Genomic DNA, 22054 nt, shown 5'->3' on the forward strand with positions numbered 1-22054 from the left:
GGCAAGACACAGCCCAGGGCTTCCCCACTCCTCCCTGGGGCCACCTGTTTACCTGTATTATCATCAACCTGCCTCTCCACTTCATCGCCCTCCTGCACCCTCTCTCCTCACTGGCTTTAGCTTCTCCCAGGCCCTGCCCGCTATTCATCTAATTTCACAGCTTGTCACGCTCCTGTGATTTCAAGGCAGAGGGAGAGTTATTAAGAAAGCCCCTCCCTTCTCCCCAGCTGCACACCCTCGTCTCCAGTCTCCTTTCTCGGGATACAGGTGCTCAGTGACCCTGCCATGCACACGAAAGGTGGATGGAGTTTCTTTCCTGGTCCGCCGAGCTGTCAGAGTCCCCAAGACTGTAATTGTACACACTTCTCTAGATTAAAAACAAAGTCTTTATAAAAAATCCCCTTGCCTGAGAGCCCACAGCCAAGGCCGATTCTCGTGGTCTCGCTGGGCTAGGGCTCTGAGGAGCAGCCACGGCTGGCCGTTCCGCCTTCTTGTTTGTAGGAGCCATTTTTCCACGTGGCCATTTTGAAAACAGTAACACACTTTCTTAGAGAACCGAGCCCTTGGTCGTGTCGCACCCTCTGGCTTGGCCAGTGCCCACTCTACTTGTCTGTGTTTCTCTTATTCGTGGGCTCCCTTGAGAGCATTCAGGATGCCCTGGACTTGACCATCGGTCCTCTCTCTTCGGCTTTTCGATTTCTCGTTTCTGCAATCCTCAAAATACAGTGGTTGACGGGATTGGAGGTTTTAGAGTCAAGCTGAGTTCCAGTCCCAGCTCTGCTGCTTGCTAGCGAGTTACTTCACCCCTCCCGCTCATTCGTAAAGCAGGTGTAAGGACGGCACCTGCCAAAAGACGTGGAGGCAGTGAATGTATGAAGCTTGGTTGGGCGCCCGAATGCAATAGGCATTAATGTAATTTATGGCAGAGCGAGACCTCTAGAGTATTATGGGATGCCTAAGACCCAGAATGTGGACCACAGGGACATCTGGGGCCAAAACTAACCCTTGAATGGCCTGGGCCTGGCCTTTAGAACCCGAGGGTTGCATGGTGGGGGCAGAGAGGGCAGGAGGTGTTAGGCCAGGGGATACATCTACTGCTTAATGACCAACATTTTTATTTTAAATTACAGAATAAAATAGAAAATAGAACAGAACAGAACAGAATGTCATTCCACTGCTTAGCACCACCCAGTGGATCCTCAGCCCCACAAGCAGCCAGAGCGAAATCCCAAGTCCTCAGCAGAGCATACCTGCATGTCCCCTGTGATCCTGCCTCCAATCCCGACACACCTGCTCTCCATTTACACCAAACCAGTGGCGGTTCCCCACGGGAGCCACCCTCGCTCTCCCCTCCGTTCCTCTGCAGGCCACTGCCTCTGCCTGGAATGTTCTTCCTCCGCCCAGTCTGGCTGACAAAATGATCGCCTTTTCACTTGGAGCAGGAACATCGAGTCCCGGATGCGGGGGCTTCCGGGCACAGTGAGGTACATATGTTATTGTAGCACTTGTCAAACTGTATTATAATCCTTTGTTTACATGTCCATCTTCCCCACTGGGCTGCAAGCTCCTTGATCTTGAAAGCCAGATTTTACCCAGATTTGTATTCCTGGCAAGGAGCACAGAGTCTATAGTGAAGCTTAATATGTGGTTGAATGCATGGTTAGTTCTAAGAGATACATAACAAACCTTGGTATCTGTACTTTCCTGAATCTTGTTTTGGTTGTTATTTATTATTATTATTATTATTATTATTATTGCAAATAGTCACTAATGCTTATGTTACAAGGTTATTGTGTTCTAATTTTTTCCTTTAAAATGAAGATCACGAATATCATTCATTCATTCATTCATTCGCCAACGAATATTTATGGGGAGACACTCGTCAGAAACTGGATTTGAAGTGGTGCCGGATTTTAACAGACAAAAAGCCAATGACAGCCCCTCAGCCCTGCACTGCAAAGACTGTGATCACCAGCCCCTTCCGGACACATCGGGGAGAGAGAATGGAAGCTCGTTTGGAGGGCCACAGGTCAAGAAGACCCTAAGATGTCCCCGCCATTCAGGTGGAAGTTGCCACCTCCCCCAGTGACTTCATCTGTCCAAAGACAGGGCCAGGTAGGCAGTACCTGAGGATCCTTCCGCGTCTGACACGAGTCTCTGGAGCCAAGTGACTGGAATTGATATCCAAAGCCAGGCGCCACCCCGGGGAGAGGGCTGTGGGAGGCCATAACACGGCCACTGTTCCTCTCTTCCCCCAGCGCTCCTGCTCCTGGCAGGCCAGGCCCCCTGTGAAGCAGGATCAGGCAGGGTAAAAGGGAGCCATGTGACGAGGTCTCCCCACTTGCTCTTGGTTCCACTGAGGAAGAGACTCCTGGGCCTGCCCCAGGCAGGTCGTTTAGGGTCAGGTTCCGGCCATGTTAGCTCCCAGGTTTCAGCAGTCCCTGGGCGCCGTACAGACCCGCCCCCACTCCGCCCTGCGCCGCTCAGAGTGTGAGCACCCCTCCTTCTCCACAGCCCCCACGATGGGCTTGGTGTTGAGAGAGGAGGTGGTTTTCTCTCTTTGCATGCAGTCCTTGGAGACCTACTTGAGGCAATTTGTCACTCATACTTCAAGCTGCCGGCCAAGAAAGAAAGCCGAAAAGACTCTAGAATGAGATCCTTGTGCTGTAATTAAGTGCCAGGCTTTGTTTTACCCGTATCTTTCCCCCCTTGCCCGATCGGCTGCTCTGCGGTTGCCCCCGGGACACCCGGAGCCGCGTTCGCGGGGGTGGGGCTCGGCCCCCCTCACGGTCCGCCCCTGCCTCCCGCCCCCAGTCTACCCACCCCAGTCTTACTCCAGACAGCGCCAGATTCGTCTTTGGACCGGGTTTTGCCCCAGGGAGCCGTTCCTCCACTGTCCGTCCTCTCTCTCTGACCCGTTGCGTCCTAAGGCCTCTGGGGAGCCGGCCTCTTTCCTTTGGCTCGGCCCTTTTCCTGCAGACCCAGCGGCGGACGGAGGCGGCGGGAACGAGGAAAGAAGGCGGGGCAGATTCAGGCCGCGCTCACAGGGCAGATGGGCCTGTCTTCTCTTGGGTTCTCCAGCCAAACTCGGGGCTTCTTCCTTAAACTGAGGTGTGGTGCAGTTGAAGGAGCCTCGCACGGGGCCTGGGGTCCGGTTCCTCTCTTGCCAGCGGCTGGCCGTGCCTCTGGACAACGACTCCAGGTCCTCGGGCCAGCTTCCCCCTCTGTCCGATGAGACAGGAAGGGCTTGGCGAGCTCCACAGATATTTGGGGAGCTTATCTATGGATACTTGGGGAGCTCCATAGATAAGCTGGCCTGGCGAGCTCCACAGATACTTGGGGAGCTTATCTATGGATGTTTGGGAGCTCCAGGCATAGACAAGCTGGCCTGGCGAGCTCCACAGATACTTCTGGGGATCCCACAGAGGCTGCAGCTCCGCAACTGCCTCCCGTCCCTTCCTCGGGATCCAGGGTTTCCCGTGCACCCAGCGCCCCGCGTCCCAGCTTCTCTCCCCGCGACCCCAGGGACCCCTATATTCTTCCGCGGCCCAGCCGCAGGGTTGGAACCGGAGGTCGCCCCATTGGCCCGAGCGCTCGAAGACGTTACCTGGCCGGCGGGGCGGGGCCTGTCCCGGGGGGCGGGGCCCGTCCCGGGGGGCGGGGCCTGCCGGACCTTCCCGAGCCCGGATGTCAGGCGCTGGGTGGCGGCGGGGAGCAGTGAGCGGACGCGCGTGCGACGCGGGGAGACCTCCCCGGAGGTGAGCGCCCCGCTGCGGACGAGAGCGGGCGAGGGCCCGCGCCCCCGAGCCGGGGACAGGGCGGGGGCCCGGAGTCGCGGGGACCGAGCTGCCTGCGGCCACCGGCGCCTCTCTCCCTCCAGGGGCGTCCCGGGCTGTTTTCAGCTCCTCTCCCTGCGCCGGGCGTGCCATCTCTGGACCGCGCTCTCTGCCCCTGGGGGTCCCTGGGCAGCGTTGCGGGGGCTCCCTCGTTTGGGGTAGGGGAGGGGGAGCATGTGGATACCTTGGGCCCTGCAGACTGGACACAAGGAAACCCCACTTTGAGGAGTCACTTGCACCTTTACCTTGGAACAGTCTTATCAGACAGGTTTTCCCTTTGTCCCCGCCCCCCCGGAAAGGGGCAGGTGGCTTCACTGTCTCGCGTAGAAGAGGGAGGTGGCGACCTCCAGCAGGCCCATGGAAATCCCAGAAAGTTCGTGAGCTGCTCGACGAAAGGCCTGGAAACCCCCACCCCACAGCACCAGGGAGACCAGGGAGGGCAGCCTGGCAGAGGGTCCGAGATTAATACTGTGGGCTTTTATGTTTAAAGAAATCTGCCTGTGAAGATGTGAGCAGCGGCCCTGGAAAACCAGAGCTGCGGCTGCATTTTCTGCCGCGAGGGTGGGTCTGCTGACCGTCCTGGGGGTGAGCGCTGCCCCGGAAGCGTGCTGAGGCGGGAGTGAGGATTGCTGGCGGGGCTTTCTCCCTGCGGGGATTAGCTATGTAGTCACCCCGTGTCGAACACACCTGTCCACCCCATGACCCACTTCTGAGCAATAATCTGGTCACTGCCAGGCCCTCTTGGACGTCAGGGCCATCTGGGATGCGTTCTCTCCTCTCCGGCAGAGGGCATTAGTGGGGACGTGCTGATGCCAGGTGATGCTGCCCAGGGGAGCAGCCAGGCCCTGGCCAGACGTGCGGTTGGATCACTTTTCCCCACATCGACTCAGTCGGTCTGAGCTCTGACAAGTCTGTCCAAGGTCTCCTGGACTTCTTGACTTGCATCACCTGAGGTCTTGAGGACAGAAGACGGTGGCCAGGCATAGCGATCTGCTAGTTCAAAGCAGCCAGCCAGTGTGGGCTGGAGAAGGCAGAGAGGGCTTCAGAGCGGCTTGGTCTTAAGTGGCACGTGGGAGTGACAGGCAGGGCCAGGGAGAGGAAGGAAGTCCGAGGCTAATAGGAAGCTCAAAACCAGCCAACGGCTGCCCGCCCCCCGGATGCAGTCCAAATACCCTGCCTCCCCTTCCGGCTCCTGCCCTCTCTTCTGTCCCGGCCATGCTGATGTTCCATGAGGTTCTGACCAGGTCTCTTCTGCATGCCTCTTTCTCTTTCCGCATGCTCTTTGGTGCCAGAATACTGTTGGAGTAAAAAACCCTCTCCGTTCTTAAGAAGCATCTCAAATGGCATCTTCTTCACAGAAGACTTGGCTGCCCACCCCCACCCCCAACCTCTCACCCCTCCCCGGTCTTCAAGCAGAGCTGGGGAGTTCCTTCTTTGCTCTCCTTTGCTCCTTGCATGAGCCTCCATTGAAGCTCTTACACCCTGAATTGCCCGTTGGAGTTGAAGGGTCTCTCAACTAAAGGGGTCCCTCGCTAAAGCAGGGCCGTGTGTCACTCATCTTGCAAAAGTTGGGGGCTGGGACGTAGCAGGCATTTGGTAAATGATTCTTCATTGAAAGTCAGCCATGTACGGGGCACAGGGAGGCAGCCTCCGTGAGGGAAGCTCCCATAGGAAAGCCAGATCTCATGGGATCAAAGAGAGGCCGGTCGATGGGCAGTGGGGACGTGGGTGGAGTCTTTCGACTTCATGTCTGAGGAATTTGGCCATGAAAGAAAGGACAGATTATCTCTCTGCAAGAAGGGAGGATGAGTGTGTCAAGAGATGTTTTTGTTTGTTTTATGACAAGGGAGATCCGACCACAGTGGAAGGCCAGAGAGAAGGAGCCCATTTATGCTAAAGGATTTGGATGAAAGCCCCCCTTCCACGTCGATTGTATTTCGTGTAAAGCTCCGTCCTGTCTTCTTTCCCCTGCAAATGTCCCAGAGAACTTTCATTTTGGGTAATTGCCAAAATCACCCTAACGCTAAATCCAATCAGAGGATGTGGCAATGCTGCCATGATTGGGTCTCACCTCCCTGGCCTGTGGTAAACTTGTCCCCAAACGTGACTTCACAGTGGTGCTGGCCAGACGTTTCTCAGCTCCTGCACTCACATATAACACCCTTCATAACGGCACACGAACAGCGTTTACTCTGAGCCGGACACTGTGCCGGGTACCTGTGAGGTGCGTGTTGTTGTTATTCTTATTTTTCAGATGACAAAAAGCAAGCCCGTGCCTTACCGTAGGTCAATGTTCACGTTCCTGACACTGCAACAAGATTCACAGTCCTGGCACCGCTGGCCGCATGACTCGTCCGAGGTCACCAAACCAGCGACCCATCTGCACCCAGTTTCATTGTGGGTTAGATGGGCTTTAATGGTCAATAAGTGATTTGATAGTCGACAAATAATCCACTATGTGAGGCATTGCAAGGGACCCCAAAATAAGGCTACATGTCTCTCCTCATGGAGTCTTCAGAAAGAACCACTTGTTTTGTAGTCTGGAAAAGTGGGCCAGCGTCGGAGCCCGGACAGCCCCGGTGAAGGCAGAGGCTGCAGCCGCCCTCGGCCCTGAGTCCGTGTGAACTGAGACTCCTCCCTGTGCTCTGCTTCCAGGTACACGCCGTCCCCGGCGCACGATGGTTCGACTTACGAGTTTCTGACTTTACGACGGTGCCAAAGCGATACCCATACGGCTGCCCCGTTTTCTCACTTTCAATACAGTGAAAGCGAAATGATCGATAATGACCTGAGATATTCAACACTTCATTATAAAATAAGCCTTGTGTTAGATGATTCTGCCCAACGGCCTCCTAATGTAAGTGTTCTGAGCCCGTCTAAGGTAGGCTAGGTCGAGCTATGGTGTTCAACAGGTGTATTAAATGTATTTTCAACGGAAGGTGTTGTTCATTTACGATGGGATTATAGGGGTGTAATCCCACTGTAAGTCGAGGAGCATCTGGAGTTCTAAGACTAACGTTTTATTTTCTTCCCTAACATGCAGAATGAATGGTGCGAGAGTATGAATCTCTCCCATGCTCGGGTGATTTCTTCTCTCGGTATCAACTTAATATTCATTGGGAGCCTTTGTCTCATCAAGAATAGAAACCACCCCTTGGTTTTGCCATAACTTCCGGGCGTTACCCATGGTCAAGACCGTGGGGTAGAGGTGGGGGTGATCCTGCTCGGGTGACCACCGAGCATGAGCCTGCTCCTTGGTCTCCGTGGCTTCTAAACCACACAGCCAACCTCTGGGGTCCTGCCAGGGACTGTCCTCCGGGGACCCACAGACCTATCCTCCCCTCCTCTTTCTTCCAAGCCTCTCTGCTTCTCGCCGCTACCTCCTCTCCTCTCTGTGCCTGCAGGAAAAGCCTGTATGTCCTTGACCTAAGGCCATGTTCAGAAAATCAAAGCCAGAAGAACCTGCAAGCTACTTCTGGGTCCAGTCCTGCCTCATACTCGTACATGGCGTGGGGCAATGATGTGGGGAGACTACTAGAGATGTGGGGGTGGGCGGAGCTGCAGGGGGCGCTGTGAAGTTCTCTCTCCTCAAAATATTATCTGGCCCTAGAAGCCATCCCCTCTGAGAGTTAATCCTTAGGGGGCAGAGAAGGTGCTATTTAAGGCCAGGATATATATGGATCCGTTTTACTTATTCATTTTACTGGTACATCAATAATATTATTTTCCACTAGATATTTTCCAGATCCTCTATAAGAGGCTCGCACATTTGCCAAAAGGGGTGGTGAACGTTCCACTCCAAGGATTGTGCCCTGGTCTGTGATTGATGTCATGACACAATTGCTGCCATTATACACAGGCCAAGGGAAGTTGAACTTGTCAGAGACGCCCAGATGACAGCCGGGGTGGGGGGGAGACTAGGACACGGGTCTCCCCCCTCCCATCCCTGTGCTTCTGCCAGGATCTCACACATCCTGGAAGTTGCCGCCCACACGAAGTTGGAGCCAAGTCTCTGACTGCCTCCACTGGGAACTCAGAATGGAGCACGGCCACCCTGGGCAGCCTGCCCGGGGCAGGTTCCACAACGTGGGCACGTGTCGAGGACGTGAGCTTCCAGCAGGGGTGTGGCGCCCAGCCCCCGCCAGTCCCTGCTCACGGCCCCTGCGGCCCCGCAGAGGGAAGCATCTTTTCTCCCCTGGCACCTTGCAGGCAGGGAGAGCCTGGCCTTCTCCTGCTGGCCTGACTTCCTCTCTCCTCTCCTTCACCCGAACCGGGGGTGTCTCCGCCACGGGCAGAGCGCACCTGACTTTATCCGCCTGCGGAGGCTTCTCTCGAGGCTTTTGCTAGCCCCGCACAGACTCCAGATCCCACCCAGGACCGTTCTCAAATGTTTCGTAATCTCTCTTCACATTTCCATTCTCTGGAAATGTCCAAGGGATCATAGTTTAATAAGGGTTTTCTTCCCAGTGTCCCACCCATCCAGCTCTTTCCAGTTTGCGTCACAATCCAAATGATTTTTGCTGCTCTTCGCAGACCGTCTGGGTCGTGACTGCCAGGGCCTGTAATCCCGGCTCTCCTCTGCATCTGCTCCTGCTCCTGCCTGACCTTGCGGTTGCCCACCTTTCCTGGCGTTGGCTTTGCTCATCAACACGCCAGCTTTCGCTGAGTTGCATTCACGGAGGCTGTCGGAGCCTCAGGTGACATTTTCTAATTGAGGACATTAGTGCCGCCTGAACCTGAGGACAGGTAGAGATGTGGAAATCCTCGGTGAGCCGTCTTTTCCCAAGGATTTCAAATGTGTTTCGCTAGCTGTTTTTTAATAAGCGCTTGGATGGAATGATTTCCATTAGACGCTTTAAAACCGTTTTTAATGAGCAGATGGAGAGAAGCCATCCTGTACCTAAACCATCTGGGTTTGCAACACACTGTCTAGAATATCAGTGCCTCTGGATGCTGCTGGTTTTGTTGTATTGTGGTTTTGAGGGTCCATCGCCTGACGATGTTAAAGATGATAGGGGAGCTTTTACAGAATTTTTTGTGAGTGCAGAAAAGAAACACTGGATCACCCCAGCATATTGAGAAATTCCATTTCCTTCTCTCACTGGCCCCTTCAGTGGTTTCTAAAAGGAATACGTTTCTGGTGAGGTGCAGTTGGATAAATGATGTCTGTCTACTTAAGCAAGCAAGAAATCATGGAGGATTATGCATCAATAGCTGATTCTCTGGTTCGGGCCCTGGAGTGTCCTCAGCAGCCACTGCTGATGCTTCCTGGGGGAGAGTAAAACTCATTGTCGCTGCCCTATGTATGATTAAGCTGATGCTGAGAGAGGTTAAGCACGCGCTCAAGGTCACACATCTGTTAAATTGCGGAGCTAGGATTTGAATCCAGCTACAAAAAAATCCAAATTGTGTACACTGCAAAAACAGATACAGCCTCAAAGGGCTCGTGGGGGTGGGGGTGGGTAATTCCTTCTAAGGTGCAGGCTCAGGAAGAAGAGGCATCACAGTCCGGCTTTGAAATTCAGTAGCGATGCCCCTCCCTGTGCCTTGGGAATGGCTGGCCTGCCAGGCGCACCTTTGTGCGTTCTGACTGTAAGCGAGGCGAACTTCCCAGCCGAGCTTAGCTTAGGGAGGCTGGCGGCCTCAACACCCCCAGCTCAGCGTGTCCTGCAGGCTCCTCCTCTCCGTCTCTGCCCTTGGTGCGCCCCTTGCTGGTCTCCAGGGGAAGCGCCTGTCCTGGGATCAGAAATTGCACCCAAGCTCCCATTTCCATAGCTCCAAGTAAAACGAGGTGACCTGTCGAGAAGCCTCAGAAGCCTCAAATGAATCTTCTTCAAGGAATCATCTGACGCCTCACCCTCTAGGGCTGAGAAAAAGGTGACCGTATTAACACGGCCCTCTTTCCAAAGTGATCATGCCGTATCTTGGTCACACGCACTTCATTTCCAGGAAAACGGGGCAGCCCGAGTAGTGAGCAGTGATGCAGATAACAGGTCCACTCAAATTGTGGTCAATGAATCAGCATCAGCATCACCTGGAGGCTTGTTAGAAATGCAGGATCCCAGGTCCCGGCCCAGCCGACTGAATCAGAATCTGCATTTCAGCAAGATCTCCAGGTGCTTCATATGCAAAGCACCCTTTGAGGCTCTGTATCTGTTTCATGGCATATTCAATTTTGACTTTTTTTGAAAGATCAAAATGACAACTAAGTTTGCAGGTGGATTCAAGTCCTACTTTCACAATTTAGTAGATGCGTGACCATAGGCAAATGCTTACCCTCTCTGACCATCAGTGTAATCATCTATAAAATAATGGAAAGCATTAGAAGTCAGTTCAACTTCCACTGCCCTTCTCATCCTAAATCTGAGACCTGGCAATTATCCCATGTCTCCTAACTCAGCCATCATTTACCCCGATGTACTGCTTAGAAATGTCACATTCTGATAGCGAGCTTAGCTGTTTTTCCCTAGAAACTTGCAAGTTCTTTGCTCACGGTGGCTTGTCCTCACTCTTGTGCTTGAGTCCCCAGTAAATGACCACAGATATGTCATGAAAGGGACTTCTAGGTTCAAGGGAGACGCTTCCTTGAAGTAAATCACCACTGCAGTGATTTAATAAGGATGGACTAGATTATGAAGTGCAGGGTTTTCCTTCCTGGAGTTACAGGGAAGAAAGGCTGACCATCTGGCTTAGATACCCACCTTCTGAACCACAGGCTGGGCCTCAGATTGCTCAAGATCCCTTCACTTCTGAGGTTCCATGTGCTCTGGTTGACAAAATGGCCTTGACATTTTCTAATTAGAATTCCACTCAAGAAGAGACATAGCTAAAGTTTTAAATTCTTCTACAAAGAAAATTGCCGAATGACATAGAAAAACATTTTCTGTTTCTCTCTCTTACTTGGCTTTCCTGTTCTCCCTTAGGAAAACAAAAGCCCTTTCTCCTGAGTCACTGAAAAATCACTGACCACCATCATGTCTGAGATGAAGTTTCTGGTGTCAGGAACTGAAGTCCTTAAACAACCAGGGGACCTGTGCCCATAGAGTAAGAAGAACATATCAGAAGCTCCTTGTGGTAGAACTGGGAGGTAAGTACCCCGATGAAAACAAATCTTCAAAATACCGATGAGGAAACAAGTACCAACTTCCAGTTATAAAATAAGTCATGGGGATGTAAGGTACAGCATAGGGTGACATATAGGTACTAAACATCGTGGTGATGGCTTTGCAAGGTATAGAAATGTTGAATCACTATGCTGTACACCTGAAACTTTTATAGTATTGTACATCAACTACGATTAAAAAGAAATTTTAAAAATAAACGAAATGATTACAAAAAATATTATTGGGGTGCTTACGTCGTGCTGTGTACTTAAGGGTCTCTGCCCTCACAAAATTTACAGTCCTGGGGGAAGGCACAAAATAACAAAAATGCTCTCATGGAGATGCAGACAGAATATCAAGACAGGGAGAGATAAAGTGCCTGTGGCCATATGAGAATTGATTCGTGGAAGAGCCCGGCCTCTGAGACAGGCTTTGAAGGGCGAGTTGGAATTGCATAAGCAGATGAGACAAATACCAGCGTTCAAGCCCGGGGACCGGCCTAAGCAGAGAAATCGAATGGAGGCCAATTCTGAGACAGCAAACTGCTCCTGGAGCACAGGGCGAGACTGTAGATACAGTCAGGACCGTAGGTCGGCTTGACTTCCCCGCTGTTAAATGAGAGAGGGTCAGGGGCTAAGGGCCCTCTCTCGTGAACCATTCCAGGACGAGATGGTAGGGCACGGTGGGGGCCCTGAACTCTTACGCCCTGAAGAGAAGAGTCCGACCTTCGTGGGCAGAGGGAGCCAGCAAGGCCTCCGCTCAGAGCAGTGCTCTGGATGCCCCGCTGCGTAGCTGAGTGAGAGAAATGTGTGTCGGGATAGGATGGACCGGGCTGGATCGGCTAGGAGGTCACTGCAGTGGCCCAGGCAGGACGCAGTGGGGCTGGGGGCCGGGCAGCAGCACAAACTTGGAAAGGAAGGGATCCAGTGCTGGCGGTGTCCCCAGGCCAGCTTCACAGAGTCGGCCACCAACCGCATTGATGTCGTGCTTGAAGCTTCTTCCGGTGGGGAATTAAGGAGACCAGTGGGATGTTTGAATAATGTATATATACGCTGAAGATGGAAACGAGGGTCCATAACCCAAGACGAGGACGAGGCAAGGCTGGACCAGTTAGAAAGTCCTCCGGGAGGCTGCAGCCCCGAAGGCTCTGACTTTGGGGGAAACGGTGTAGATGTCCACAAGGATGTTTCAAGGTGTGTCCAGATAAGGACAAAGAAGGAAGGGACAAGGTCACTCTCAGAAGACGATGGTACAATACCAGCAGATGACACTCCCTGAAGGAGGAAAGGGAGCCCCGGGTAGGAGGGAAGAAAGCAGGTGAGGGGGGCTGCCTGGAAGGGCCCAGACTCCCGCCGAGACCAGTGCATGCCAGGCGCTCTGCGCACCCTCAGACTAGCCCTCAGCACCCAGCTGTCGGCTCTGCAGGGCCACGGACAGGGCGGGAGGACCCGGGGGCCGGATATCACGAGCTCATCCATTCACGTCCTAGATGCCGGCAAGGTGGCCGTGACCCACAGAGAACAAAGTAACAGCTGCCCCCGGAAATGAAATTCAAATGTACAGAAAGGGACGCGGGCCGGCTTTGCAACCACACACTGGAGTGCTTGGCAGCTCCTGGGGACACCTTCCCAGACCTTTAGTCGGTGCTCTGGGAAAGGCAGAGCCTCAGCAAGTCCCAGCGACTCGGCTCATTTCCGTCCTGACCGAGTCACCAGCTCCTGGCAGCTCCGGGAGTGTGGCAAGGCATCTGACAGAGTTTCTCGAGGTGCCTCCTTCCCGCCCCCCGCTGCGCGGCTGATGGAACAGAAACTGCTCCTAAAAGAAGAATGTTTCACTAGCTCCACGTAATAGACCCACTTTGTGTTATGGAGTCAGACACACTTAGCGATGCAAACAGACCCTAATGGCCCCCAACTGTCAGCGGTAACTAAACCATCCTCCTGAGAGGCGAGCTCGCCAGATGCTAATGACTGTCCCGCTCAGGTGTGCGGTGGGCCTGACAAGTGGGTGAGGAGCTCGCTTGCTTTCGGCTTGCACGAATGGGGCGCCCCCTCTGGCCGCGCTAGCCTGGGTGTGGCCGCCCGGGCCTGGCCCAACCCTCCGGACCTCCCAGAGGCGCCACAGGGTGCTGCCCCCAGGACCCCGACGAGCCCCCTGTGGCAGCGCTGCCTGGCTCGGTGGGTCACCCCAGTGGCTGCCGTGAGCTTCAGGTCAAGACTCAGGCCTGCCTAGAAGCAAGGCTGACCGCTCCTGGGGGCGCCGGTGGGGACACTTGGGGCACCTGGGAGTCGTGTGGAGGACAGAATGGGTCGGATACGGCACCCCGATGTGAGTGCCAGCCACCTCTGCGTGCCACTCCCTGACAGAGCTTGGCCGCCTGGCGCAGGCACGCGGGCAGGCAGCGGGTGTAGACAGCGGGTGTAGACAGGTGGGGCAGGAGAGCAAGGAGGCTGGAATGGACGACGTTGAAGGGGGGCTCGAAGGGAGAAGGACGGGGAGGCAGAAGGAGGTGGGGACGTTTAAGGGAGGGAGCCGGGCGTGAGCGGGCGAGGGGTCGGGATTCAGGGGGGCATCTCAGGCGCGAGCCACCCGGGTCGAGGTGGAACTTCGCAGGGAAGGCGAAGCGGGCGAGGGGCCGAGAGGCGCATCTTCCACTTGGGGCCCGTGCCCTTTGTGACTGAGAGGAAGTGACCACAGATTAGGAGACAATGACTTGGCGGTGGGCTACAGCCCCCCGTTCTCAACCACAGTGCAGCCACGCACGAGGCACTGGGCTGACGGTGGACACTAGACGGGGCTGCGTCGTCTTCAGTGAGTGACTTAACTTCTCTGGGCCTCAGTGTCCTCATCTGTATAAGGGGGATAACAACGGTGCCCTCAAAAGACTGGGAGGATGAGGGGAGGGAGGAAGCTCAGGGCTGTGCGGGGAGGAGCAGGCGAAGGTTCCCCACTCAGGGGGCTCGAGAATTGGCAGTGCTCAGCAGCAGCAAATCCTGTGGTTTTTGAAAGAAGCTGAAACTGCTTCCGGGGAGCAAAGCCAAGTTCAAGGTAGTGCTGCCGCCCATATGTTTTACTGGAATTATCGTCGGAGGGAGGCGCCAGGCTGGAAGGACTGGGGCCCTAACAACCTTTCGGACTTTGTGGTGCCCGTTTGCTGGCATGTTCCAATGGGATTCTATATGCTGCATCTAGAGAACTCTGCATCTAGAGCACGCACTTGATCATGAGGTTCACCTTGCCCATTGGCCTTGAGTCTTCATCCAAGCCTCAGTTTGCACTGCATGTTTGGCCTCGGTCCAGGATTTCTATTGCAACGTGAACTTGGAGAATCTCTCCCAAGCACCCATTCAGAAGTGAATTCAGTATTCTCAGAGAGCGAGTCCTCCACACCCAAGACCCGGCCACCCGCCAGATGTGGGCCACCACCTGCCAGGAGAAGGTTCTCTCTGCAGCCTTGCCGCCGAGAATTCCGGACCCCACCGAGGACCCCATCACTGGTGTTACTTGTTAAGGATCGAGCATCAATCAGCACAAGTGCAGCCCTGGCTCCAGCTAGGGGGATTTGCGGGCTGCGATGGCCTGGAACGGAGGTGCCCCTGAAGTGCAGGCCTCCCCGGGTCCTGTGGAGACCCCTCGGCCCCTCACTCACCCGGGCTCAGGCACATGGCAGTGCTGTCCAGACAATCAAGTCGTGAAAGGGAAGCTGCTCCGCTAAGGGCTGAGATGAAGCTAAATGAACTCAACTCGAATGAAAGAGACGCTGACCCTCCTCCCTCCGGCCTCATTATCTTAATTGACAGCTCTTGGCGGGAGTGTGGCTCAAAGGCCGCACCGATGTGCTGGCTCTGCCGGACCCCCAGCCCTCCGAGCAGGCTGGCCCCCAATGCTCGCAGCCCTCCGAATTCCTTTCCGCCCTTCTTCCTCTAGGACAGCCCCGGGGTGTCCGAGTTGGGGGAATCCTTCGACCAGCGTTTCTCAGACCAGGCCCGCTGACCGCCTGCTTCAAAGTGCCTGGGATGCGGCTGTGAAGCGAACTTTCCAGCCTTCGCCAGACCCACAAGGCCTGAATTTCTAGGACTTGCTGGGGTGTCAGGAGTGTTGCTTTTTCCCTCTTTTTCCAAGGCGAAGAGATATTTATTGCAGGGTTTACGTACCTCTTAACCACGTAACGGGCTCAAAACGGTGCTGCCGTTTTCACATGCTTCTTCACGTGCCGCTCAGGAGGTTTCTGCGTGGCGCCTTCCTGCAGAAGCCCTGCCTGCTCACTGTGATTTTGCATAGCATGGTGACATTTTGGAAGGAATCCGTACGCCACCTGACGGCAGAGCTCACAGTCTAAGTAACTGTAGGTGTTGCTTCTCACCCTCTTTCTGACAGTGGCTTGGGAGCAGGCTGCCCCGGCCCTTCCCTTGCTCCCTCTGCCAGCTCTCAGAGACCTGGATTTCTGACTAGATGGCGCCGGCCTCTGACAGGGTCAAATGCTGCTCCCCACAACCTAAACTTTGGGAAAGCAGGTGGCCCGGGCTGGAGGAGTTTCCTCTCGGCCTTACTCACGCTCTCCCCGCTCTTGCTCCCGTTGGCCTCAGCCCCTTAGAGGTCACTTAGTCTTCTCTCGTGGATGTCCCTGTGTCCACGCCTGTTCCTCACCTGCTCGCTCTCTCTGCCTCGAGACCACTCTTGGGCGCTCCTCTTTCTGAGGCTTTTTCGGATCTTAAACGAGTAGCTGATTCTCGTCTGTAGACTAGATTTGCCCAGTACCAGTGTTCATTTACACTGACTGCCACCCGGCTTCCTGCTCCTGACCCAGGACACCCGCGTGGGTGGGCTGTCCCCACCAGCTCTGTCTTCATGAGCTGCCCCTCCAGACTCCTGCCAACCGGCTAGTTCCCCGCACTCCCCTGCTCACCTGTCCTGGCTCTTCATCTCTTAAAGTCTGTTTCAGAGATAAAAATGTAGTTACGTTACATCTTCTGTATTTCATAAGAAAACAGGTCTACATAGTATCTTTGTAACATGACAAAACCCCAAATAATTTTCTTTAAAATCTATTTGTTCAGCTGACCTTACGCACCTCACTGTTAATTTTAGCCTCCCTGTTGTGGACTTGAAAATTCCATGTTTTGGAGTATCTATGGTTTGGGGCTCTCTTTCGTCACTCGTCGTGACCACAAATTCAAGGTCAAGCTACCCAGTTCAGAGGACGCGTTGAGGAGCAGCAGAGTCATCTGTAAAAAGACAGGAGTGAAACTAAAATATTTAACTCTGTTATTCTGAGCTGGTGTCCTCACTCCCAGGTCTCTGCAGGAACTTTTCTGTCTAGTTACAGCGGCTGCAAAGCTGGTAGCAACTTGGGGGCCAAATTAGTTCTTTCTTGCAAATACTGGCGGTTCGGTATCAGACCATGTTGATCCGAAGTCACTTCAAATCCTCATTTATGAAATCGAAGTTTCTATTCTCCTTCTTCTAGAACAGAGGTCACCAAACTATGGCTTTTGGATCTCAAAACCTAAAATCTTTATCATCTGGCCCTTAACAGAAAACGTCTTCCAAGCCCTTTTGTAGAATATAAAATGTGGTGGTGGTTATCTCTATATGAAAGGTTCTCAGTGTGAGGTTGACAGGAATGGGCTTCAGGAGGTCAGGGAACCCCCTGAAATTGGGTGCAAAACATGGTTTACGATGCCAGTGTGCATTTCCGGAGGAATCAGAGCTGTCATCGGGTTCTCAGAGGGGTCCATGACCTTAAAACAATTAAGAACCACGTAGAAAATACAATCTAAGTGACACAGAGAGAGTGAGAAGAACTCTGTCTAGAGCAGACAACATCTGTCAACGGGCCTGTCCACGGAGCCAGAGGAACAAAGGGCCTCAGAGAGCAGGCACATCTCAGGATTCCCTGAGTTCTAAGGACCCCTGTGCAATGCCTCAAGCTTAGACGCCTGTGTTTTTATTTCCCCTTCTCTGTAGGATCATGGGAGATCACCTTGACCTTCTCCTGGGAGTGTTGCTCGTGGCCAGTCCTGTGCTTGGAATTTCTTCCTGCTCCTCTGATGGTCGGATGGCCTTATATCGTTTCTGCAACCTCACCCAGATACCCCGGGTCCTCAACACCACTGAGAGCCTCCTGCTAAGCTTCAACTATATCAAGACAGTCACGGCCACGTCTTTCCCCTTCCTGGAGCGGCTGCAGCTGCTGGAGCTCGGAACTCAGTTTTCATCCTTAACTATTGACAAAGAGGCTTTCAGAAACCTGCCCAGTCTTCGAATTTTGGACTTGGGCAAAAGTCAGATAGACTTCTTGCATCCGGATGCTTTTCAGGGGCTGCCCCATCTGTTTGAACTTAGACTGTTCTCCTGCGGTCTCTCCGATGCTGTGTTAAAAGATGGTTATTTCAGAAATTTGGGGTCTTTGTCTCGCCTGGACCTGTCCACAAATCAGATTCGCAGCCTTTCCCTCCATCCTTCGTTCAGGGAATTGAATTCCTTGAAGTCCATCGATTTCTTCCTCAACCAAATACCCATAGTGTGTGAGCACGAGCTCAAGCCCCTCCGAGGGAAAACGCTCTCATTTTTGAGACTCGCTGCTAACAACCTGTACAGCAGGGTCTCGGTGGACTGGGGGAGGTGCATGAACCCGTTCAGAGACGTGATCCTGGAAACCCTAGACGTTTCTGGCAATGGCTGGACCGTGGACATCACAAGGAACTTTAGCAACGCCATTAACGGAAGCCAGATTTTCTCCTTGGTTCTTGGCTACCACAATATGGGTTCTGGGTTTGGCTTCCACAACATCAAAGATCCTGACCAGAGCACGTTTGCCGGCCTGGCCGGAAGCTCAGTGGCACAGCTGGACCTCTCCCACGGCTTTATCTTCTCCCTGAACTTCCGACTCTTTGAGACCCTCGCGGAGCTGAAGGTTCTGAACGTTGCCCACAACAAGATAAACAAGATCGCACACGAGGCGTTTTACGGACTCGACAGTCTGCAGGTTCTCAATATGTCACACAACCTTCTTGGGGAGCTTTACAATTTTAACTTCTACGGACTCGCTAACGTGGCCCACATCGACCTGCAGAGGAACCACATCGGGATCATTCAGGAAGAAACGTTCAGATTCCTGGAAAAGTTAAATACCTTGGACCTCCGAGACAATGCCCTCAAAACCATTTATTTTATTCCCAGTATACCTAATATCTTTTTGGGTGGCAATAAACTGGCGACTTTGCCAACCATCAGGTTCACAGCCAACTTCATCCACTTATCAGAGAACAGGCTAGAAAGTCTGGATAATCTCTACTTCCTTCTCCAGGTGCCTCATCTCCAGATTCTCATTTTAAATCAAAATCGCTTTTCCTCATGTAACCAAGGTCGTGTCCATTCAGAGAGTCTCAGCTTGGAGAAGCTTTTCCTCGGAGAAAATATGTTGCAGCTTGCCTGGGAGACCGGCTCCTGTTGGGATGTTTTTAAGGGGCTTCCCCGTCTCCAGGTCCTATATTTGAATAATAACTACCTGACTTTTCTCCCACCAGGAGTATTTAGCGATCTGACTGCCTTAAGGGGACTCAGCCTCAACTCCAACAGGCTGACGGTCCTCTCCCCTGGCGACTTACCGCCTAACTTAGAGATCCTGGATGTATCCAGAAACCAGCTCCTGTCTCCTGATCCTGACGTATTTGCATCACTTCGTTTCGTGGACATAACTCATAACAAGTTCATCTGTGAGTGTGAACTTAGCGCTTTCATCAGGTGGCTCAATCAAACCAATGTCACTATATTTGGGTCTCACGCAGACATATACTGCATGTACCCAAACTCGCTCTCTGGGACTTCCCTCTACTCCGTGTCCACGGACGGTTGTGACGAAGAGGAAATCCTCAGGTCCCTCAAGTTCTCCCTTTTCATCTTATTCACCGTCACGCTGGTCCTGTTCCTCTTGACCGTCCTCACAGTCGTGAAGTTCCGGGGCTTCTGTTTCCTCTGTTATAAGATGGTCCAGAGGCTGCTATTTGAGGACCGGACCCTGGGAAGAGACTCCGACACGTACACATACGATGCCTATTTGTGCTTCAGTAGCAAGGACTTCGAGTGGGTGCACAATGCTTTGCTCAGGCACCTGGACGCTCAGTACAGCGACCAAAACAGATTCCGCCTGTGCTTCGAAGAGAGAGACTTCATGCCAGGGGAAAACCACATCGCTAACATCCACAACGCCGTGCGGAGCAGCAGGAAGGTCGTGTGCCTGGTGAGCAGACACTTCCTCAGAGACGGCTGGTGCCTCGAAGCCTTCAGCTACGCCCAGAGCAGGGCTCTGGCCTACCTGAACGGTGCCCTCGTCATCATGGTGGTGGTCGGGTCCTTGTCCCAGTACCAGCTCATGAAACACGAGGCCATCAGGGCCTTTGTACAGAAACGGCAGTACCTGAGGTGGCCGCAGGACTTCCAGGACGTCGGCTGGTTTCTCGATAAACTCTCTCAGCACATACTACGGAAGGAAAAGGAAAAGAAGAAAGACGACAGCATTCAGTTGCAAACTATAGCAACCATCTCCTAGTCGAAGGAGCGGTTTCAGCCGATCTCAAGCCACAGGCAGCGCTAAGTTACCGTTTTCTGAAGGATTTTTTTTTCTCCTGCTACGAACACAGTATAAAGCTCTTGATTTTCATAACAACACGGTGTCTTGTCTCGCTGACCCCCAAATGGGAAGTAATAGATCCAGAAGATTCTACCCATACCACAGAATATTTCCCAGTCGTGGGAAGGGCGCCTCGAGAGAAGTTACAGATGGCGGACATGAGGGTGGGCCAGGGACCCCCAGCTCGCTGTGCTCTGCAGAAAAACCCGGAGCAGAAAACGATCAGAAAAGAGGCACATTTCCCACTGCAGCCAGGAGAGCAGAGCCAGTGCCGGGTGCAGGTCACGCTCCGTCTCGGGGGCAGGACGTGGTCTCCGAGAAGCTGGGACGAGAATACCGAGATTTCTGGCGGCCGTGGACGGTCTTGCCTTCGCCTCCTCCAGACCTAACCCTGTGAGTCATCACGGCGTGTTTTACAGGTGACCTGTATTTCAGCCTGGCGTCTGAGACCTTCCGTGCTTTAGCACCAAACTCTCTCTGCTCTATTTCCTTTTTGTCATTTATCGACCGCTGCGGCTGCTATGGAAAGACCTTCGCCTTTGGACGCAGATCCTGGTTTGAGTTCCGGTTCTGCGGATCGTAGGCTCCGTGACCTCGAGCATGTCACACACCCTCGCTGGGCCTCACTGTCTCATCTGTGGGCGTGATGGTATCTGCCTCGTACAGTGGCCGTAAAAATTAAATTGGCCAAGGACGTCAGGGCTTCTCGGATCTTGTCGTTAGCTGCTCCAGTGGCCACAAGAGGGCGCACGCACTGAGCCTTCTAAAGGCAGTCGGAATTTCTTTGAAAAAAAAATTGTATTTTTTTATCTTGAAAGAAATCTATACATAGTTTGCCTTCTGTTTCATTTTTAATGTTTAAGATAGAAATGTTTTTCTAAAAAATATTAAAATTAAAAAGTTTAAATTAAAAAATTTAAACCAAGATGTGCCAAAATTACCCCCTGGCTTCACACTGAGCCTCCTCCAAGCCCAGCATAGCCCAGGGTCAGCTGCAGCTCTTTGAGCAGTGCCCTAGGCCTGGCTCTCAGCACTCCCAAATGTCACTCCCTGTCCCTCATGGTATTCCCCCCATCCCAACTCCTCCAACACACACACACACACACACACGTGCATGCGTGCACACACACTCTGTCTCTCTCTGTCTCTGTCTGTCTCTCTCTTTCTCTGTTCTCCTGGCTTCTCTGGGCACCCTCCGATCTGAGACTGAGTTTGCCCTGCATTTATTGTTTTTATATTTAAACAATGGCTGTGCCCATCCGCCCACACACACAGCACCCCCTACCCCCCCATTCTACCGCTTCCTTCTGGAATGTTCTCCCGTCTCTGCACATTTATCCTACTTGGTCTTCAAAATCCAGTCCACCAAGCTGCCTGGGGTGCCTGCAGCCCAGAGTCCTCTCTCTCTGGGCACGCTCCTGGCACTCCAGCTTTTCCTTTAAAACAAGCACGACTTCCTGCCTCCTGTCTGGCTGCCCACCCGTCTGGAGTAGAGCTCTCTGAGGAAAGACCCTTTCTTCTGTGTCCCGCCCCCCGGCATTTGGAATTCTTTCTGAGGCCATTTTTCCAAGTCTCACTTCACGAGAGCTGCTGCAGAAATGGCCAAAGCCGTGACGGGCAGTGCCACGTAGAGATGTGGGTGCCGGGCGGCCGGCTGAGATGCTGCTTGTCCTGCGTTTGCTTCACAGCCTTTCCGAGTCAGGCCTCGGTAAAGGGATAAATTCCAGAGTGTGGTCCTTCGGGGTCACTCCGAAATAGGAGGAACCACATCATTCAGCCTAAGAATGGCAAGCACTTGCTGTGTTTGAAATTGAGACTATTCTGGAAAATCCTGAAAACTTCAGACAGGATCTGACTCATCACCCCAAATACAACTGACTTTGAAAATTTCTCGTCTACCACTTAAATCTGTAGTGGCTAATATTTTAGATAGTCCTGATATTATATAAAGTAAACGTGGTTGAAAGTTTGAAATTATGAAATAACTCTATCGGGAGGACAGGAAGACATGTAGCGCAAGTGTGAGATAGATAAATGTTCACCAGCATAATATAAAATCAATATAAAATGTCTAGAATGTTAAATCAAGAAGTAGCATCCTGAGCGTGTATTGAGAAATAAAAAAAAAAAAAAATGCTGGAAGAAAGAACTACACAAATTAATGGCGACTGCCTGAGGGAATTCTGCCCAATTCTTCCACTGGGAACGTCTAGAAAAGCTGGAGAAACTATTTTTTAAATCTATTTAAAGACACCGGAGAGCGACAAGGCAGTAAATAGGGCCAGGATCTAGGACAAGAAGGGAATCAAGAGAGATGACTACATTTAAAGTAAGACTACTCATCAGAAAAGACCATCAGTGAGTAAAAAGACAAACCATAGCACATAAAATAATACATGTATCTGAAAAGAACTCATAGCTGAAATATGAAAGAACTACAAATCGATGAGACAACACCGAAGAAAAATAGACCGGTGACTTCA

The 22054-nt window shown here is 52.8% G+C and overlaps 2 protein-coding genes across 8 annotated transcripts; one reads left to right on the plus strand and one right to left on the minus strand.

Moving 5' to 3' along the window:
• Positions 1 to 1736: 1736 nt before the first annotated feature.
• On the minus strand, positions 1737 to 5113 carry LOC120619311 (uncharacterized). Its single transcript, XM_039883636.1, has 4 exons — positions 5078 to 5113; positions 4785 to 4857; positions 2835 to 3255; positions 1737 to 2286 (listed from the first exon to the last, which is right to left on the minus strand). The coding sequence occupies exons 1-4, from the start codon at positions 5111 to 5113 to the stop codon at positions 2031 to 2033; spliced, it is 786 nt and encodes a 261-aa protein (XP_039739570.1). The 3' UTR covers positions 1737 to 2030.
• On the plus strand, positions 3674 to 21389 carry TLR5 (toll like receptor 5). 7 transcript variants are annotated; one of them, XM_039883334.1, is made up of 5 exons: positions 5280 to 5835; positions 5952 to 6060; positions 6492 to 6693; positions 10760 to 10923; positions 16907 to 21389. In XM_039883334.1, exon 5 carries the CDS (start codon positions 16911 to 16913, stop codon positions 19488 to 19490), a length of 2580 nt encoding a protein of 859 aa, XP_039739268.1. In that variant the 5' UTR covers positions 5280 to 5835; positions 5952 to 6060; positions 6492 to 6693; positions 10760 to 10923; positions 16907 to 16910; the 3' UTR covers positions 19491 to 21389. The 7 variants fall into 7 exon arrangements, with proteins under 7 accessions (XP_039739266.1, XP_039739270.1, XP_039739268.1 ...); XM_039883332.1 differs by lacking the exons at positions 5280 to 5835; positions 5952 to 6060 and adding an exon at positions 3674 to 3758; XM_039883333.1 differs by having other exon boundaries at positions 5280 to 6060; positions 6492 to 6717.
• The last annotated feature ends 665 nt before the right edge of the window (positions 21390 to 22054 follow it).

Source organism: Pteropus medius, unplaced genomic scaffold (genome assembly GCF_902729225.1).
Source record: "Pteropus medius unplaced genomic scaffold, Ma_sr-lr_union100, whole genome shotgun sequence".
Lineage (NCBI taxonomy): Eukaryota > Metazoa > Chordata > Mammalia > Chiroptera > Pteropodidae > Pteropus > Pteropus medius.

Bases quoted from the DNA above. Each gene is read 5' to 3' on its own strand.
- LOC120619311 (XM_039883636.1), bottom strand. From the start codon at position 5,113: ATGCGGAAAGAGAAAGAGGCATGCAGAAGAGACCTG. The intron at 4,858-5,077 runs GTCAGAACCTCA...TGCCTTCTCCAG, and splicing joins AGGCATGCAGAAGAGACCTG to CCCACACTGGCTGGCTGCTT. The intron at 3,256-4,784 runs GTGATGCAAGTC...ATATCTGTGGAG, and splicing joins TTCTGTCCTCAAGACCTCAG to CTCGCCAAGCCCTTCCTGTC.
- TLR5 (XM_039883332.1), top strand. From the start codon at position 16,911: ATGGGAGATCACCTTGACCTTCTCCTGGGAGTGTTGCTCGTGGCCAGT.